The sequence below is a fragment of the Amphimedon queenslandica genome, unplaced genomic scaffold, assembly GCF_000090795.2.
Source record: "Amphimedon queenslandica unplaced genomic scaffold, v1.1 AMPQUscaffold_13332, whole genome shotgun sequence".
Lineage (NCBI taxonomy): Eukaryota > Metazoa > Porifera > Demospongiae > Haplosclerida > Niphatidae > Amphimedon > Amphimedon queenslandica.
This window is the reverse complement of record NW_003546432.1, coordinates 75,625-79,221: the sequence shown is the minus strand read 5'-3', so window position 1 is coordinate 79,221 and position 3,597 is coordinate 75,625. Positions and strand designations below refer to the sequence as shown.

Genomic DNA, 3,597 nt, shown 5'->3' with positions numbered 1-3,597 from the left:
TGGAAGCGACGGCAAAGCTACCTGTCTCACTTACCCTCGGGGCATACCTTACTACCAATTGTTGAGAAATGCTTAGCAAATAATCCACAGGGCAGGCCAGAGTCAAGTGAACTAGTGACAGATATTGAAGCAGCTGGTCCTCCTTCTCCTTATCCATTGAGTAAAGGAGGGATATTGATGATACTAGAGAAACTGAATGAAAAGGAAAAGCAAACACAAGAAGCCATTGAAAAAAGAACAAAGAACCATCATGTTATAACACCTGGCAATGTAGACGAATGTGGCAAAGATGTCACACAACTCAAAGCTCAAGTTTCCTCTGGTTTGGAAAAGATTGCTAAACGCGATAAAATAATCATAACTCAAGTACAAAGGATTGCGGAGCTAGAGAGAGAAGTAAGTGTAACAGATGCTGTTGTAAAGGCACTTGAAGACATCAAGAAAGAGAAGGAAGCTGAGATCAATAGCATAACGCTAGCCTACAAAAAAGAGAAGAACAAGAAAGTTAGAGAGTTGAATCACATAAAGGCACTCCGAGATGCGAAAGAAACTATTAAAAACCTTCAAAACGAAATGGCCGGGATTCGAGAGGAGCAAAGTCGCAACGAGGCAATAATGTTCAACCAGCAGGCGCAACTAGAGTCATGCCAGCAGTCCCTTGAGACTGCTAGAGCTGCTAATAATAAGAGTCTTCAAAGTAGACTAGATGAGTTGCAACGTCTACATGAGAGTATCCTTAATGAGAGAGATGAGCTGAACGACAAGTATCAATCAGATATTTCAGCTCTTACTGAGATAAACAATGTACATATGCTACAGAGGAGGGCTCAGGATTTGAAGTGTGATGATCTCGTATTGGAAAATAAAATGCTTAATGATGATTTAGTGTCACTAAAGGCAGCACTCGATGACACCATGTTCAGAATTAAAGAGCAGCAAAAGGTGATAGATGAGCTATTATGCAGTCAAGAGAAAAAATTACCCACCATTAGGAATGTTATAGGTAATTTATTATTATTATTATTATTATTATAGCTTTACTCTCCATACGCAGGTACACCTCTTCATCAACAAAAAAAGATTTTTGACTCTTTGATGAAGCAAAAACTAGTAAAAGATGATATATGGTGAGTTGTATTTTACTACAGTGTGTGGGTGTATCAAAGGCACTGCATGAAGGAGTGGCAGATGGGACTAATACATATACATGTACTGGTATGCCTTTCATACACCCACACACTATTATACAAACCAGATAAACTACAACTGTTTTGTGTTACTGGATATTTTCGAGGGACTAAAATTTGACGGATTGCTAAGTTTTGGTGATTGGCGAATTTTAATTTGGCATATTTGTGGTCACATGCCATTGAGCATGCGCATAATGGCTCAAAATGGCAGATTTTATTTTGGCAAATGGGCTATCAAAATGCCTAATTCACCAAATTTAATTCCCTCCAAAAGTTTCCCGCTATATGGTATACCTTAAGGAGACAATTATTAGCATGTACTTATTTTAGCAATTTTCACATACTGTCATTTCATGATAAAAACTATAATAATTTAATCAGAAATTAAAGTTTGTGCGGACTTAAAATAGTAATTTTTTAATCACTAAAATTTGCTAAATGAAATACCCGCAAACAATTGTCTCCTTAAGGTATACACTCGGATGTTAATTAATTAGATGCCTTGATTTTTAATCAACTAACATCCTCATATATATCCAGTAACCCTTAGCATCTAATATCTAGTACTATTGGCACATGGGCCAGAGCTATAACTTGGCTCAGGACTAACATCAGAGTAGCATGTTTTCTTGTTTTTTTCTCTTTTGCCCCACTATAAAACAATATTAAATTGAACTAAATTTAGTTACATTAATTATTCCACAGGTGCCTAGTTAGCTGTCACTGGTTTGAGAAGTGGACCAAGTTCATTGATATTGCCCTTAAAGCTGGAACTGACAGCTGCAACAAGAGCTCTCATCCTGGGCCTGTCACTAACTTCACTCTTATAAAGTTTATCAACTTTCAAGCACCAAAACTAAAAAAAGACTTGGCTGAAAATTTAGACTACAAGTTAATCCCAGAGATTGGCTGGGACCTCCTAATACAGTGGTATGGGATTAGTGAAAAGTCAATGAGACTATCAAGGTATATATATATACTTGTACACTGATTGCATAATATTTTATTATGTATCATAGAAAAGTTGTAAAGGTTCAAAAACATGCAATTGGAAAGCTTATGATTGAAGTATATCCAGTTACAGTACTGGTTCAACTCATTTTTCCTGAGAGTCCGGATGTTGATAGAATTCATTATGAAGTCAGCAGAGATGATACAGTTGGTTAGTAAAGTGTACGTTGCATGGAAATTTTGTGTTGATCAAAATTAAGTTTTTGTAAATTTTTAAAGTTGCTCCAAAATCAGGTCAAAATCCCTGTACTATAGTACAGTGATTTTGGCCAAATTTTGCAAAAAAATGAAAAGGAGAGAATTTTTTGTTTTTATAATTTTTCCTGATACATATACATGTTTTTATGTTGCATAGAAAGTTTGAGCTGATTCCGATCAAATTTGGATTTTTTATGAATTTTTAAAGTTGCTTCAAAATTGGGTCAACAGTGATTTTGGCCAAATTTTGCCAAAAATGAAAAGGAGAGAATTTTTTGTTTTTATAATTTTTCCTGATACATATACATGTTTTTATGTTGCGTAGAAAGTTTGAGCTGATTCCAATCAAATTTGGACTTTTTACGAATTTTTAAAGTTGCTCCAAAATTGGGTCAAAATCCCTGTACTATAGTACAGGGATTTTGGCCAAATTTTGCCAAAAATGAAAAGGAGAGAATTTTTTGTTTTTATAATTTTTCCTGATACATATACATGTTTTTATGTTGCATAGAAAGTTTGAGCTGATTCCGATCAAATTTGGATTTTTTACGAATTTTTAAATCTCCTCCAAAATCAGGCCAATACTACCAATACACATACTTATGTATGAGAAATTGAGCACTGTTATCTTAACATTACCATGCATATCCTAAATGTTATTTCAAATTCAATTCAATCATTTTCTTTGTCTAGCATTTGTGATAGAGAAGCTAAGGGAACTGCTTCAAGTATCTGCTGTGAATGAGACACGTCTTTGGCTCCAACATTTAGACAAGAAAGTATTACTTCAAGAAACTGAGACCATGGGAGACAATAGATCACTTTCCTCTGTGGAAGACAATGATGTAAGCCTTTTTAAGCACATTTGATTAAAAGCTATTGTTAATTTTTAATAGACACTTATTCTTGAAGTTAAGAAGGGCGAAAAATGGACACTTTAAGTTTTATAAAACTTCTTTATTTCTCTCACTTTCTCTACATTCACATTGTAAGTGAATTTGCTAATTCATGACTATCAATTTACAATGTGAATGTTTTTATCTGGCGGTACATGTAGAACAATTATATACTTGTGTTCCCAATACTATTACATAGTAAATTGAAACCTATATGTACGTACATGTAGATTATGCCTATATACTTGTACAGTTCTATAAAAATTATCCATTTTTTATTACATGACTTTACATGACTTATT

General features: G+C 34.3%; 1 protein-coding gene across 1 annotated transcript in view; it reads left to right on the top strand.

Annotated features, from left to right (window-relative positions):
• Positions 1 to 6: 6 nt before the first annotated feature.
• Positions 7 to 3,597, top strand: part of LOC109583073 (coiled-coil domain-containing protein 18-like) — a 21,113-nt gene continuing 17,522 nt past the window's right edge. Inside the window, exon 1 of the mRNA XM_019998241.1 lies at positions 7 to 748. Coding sequence (XP_019853800.1) covers positions 178 to 748 — 571 coding nt within the window. The 5' untranslated portion in view covers positions 7 to 177. The remainder of the gene's footprint in view (positions 749 to 3,597) is intronic.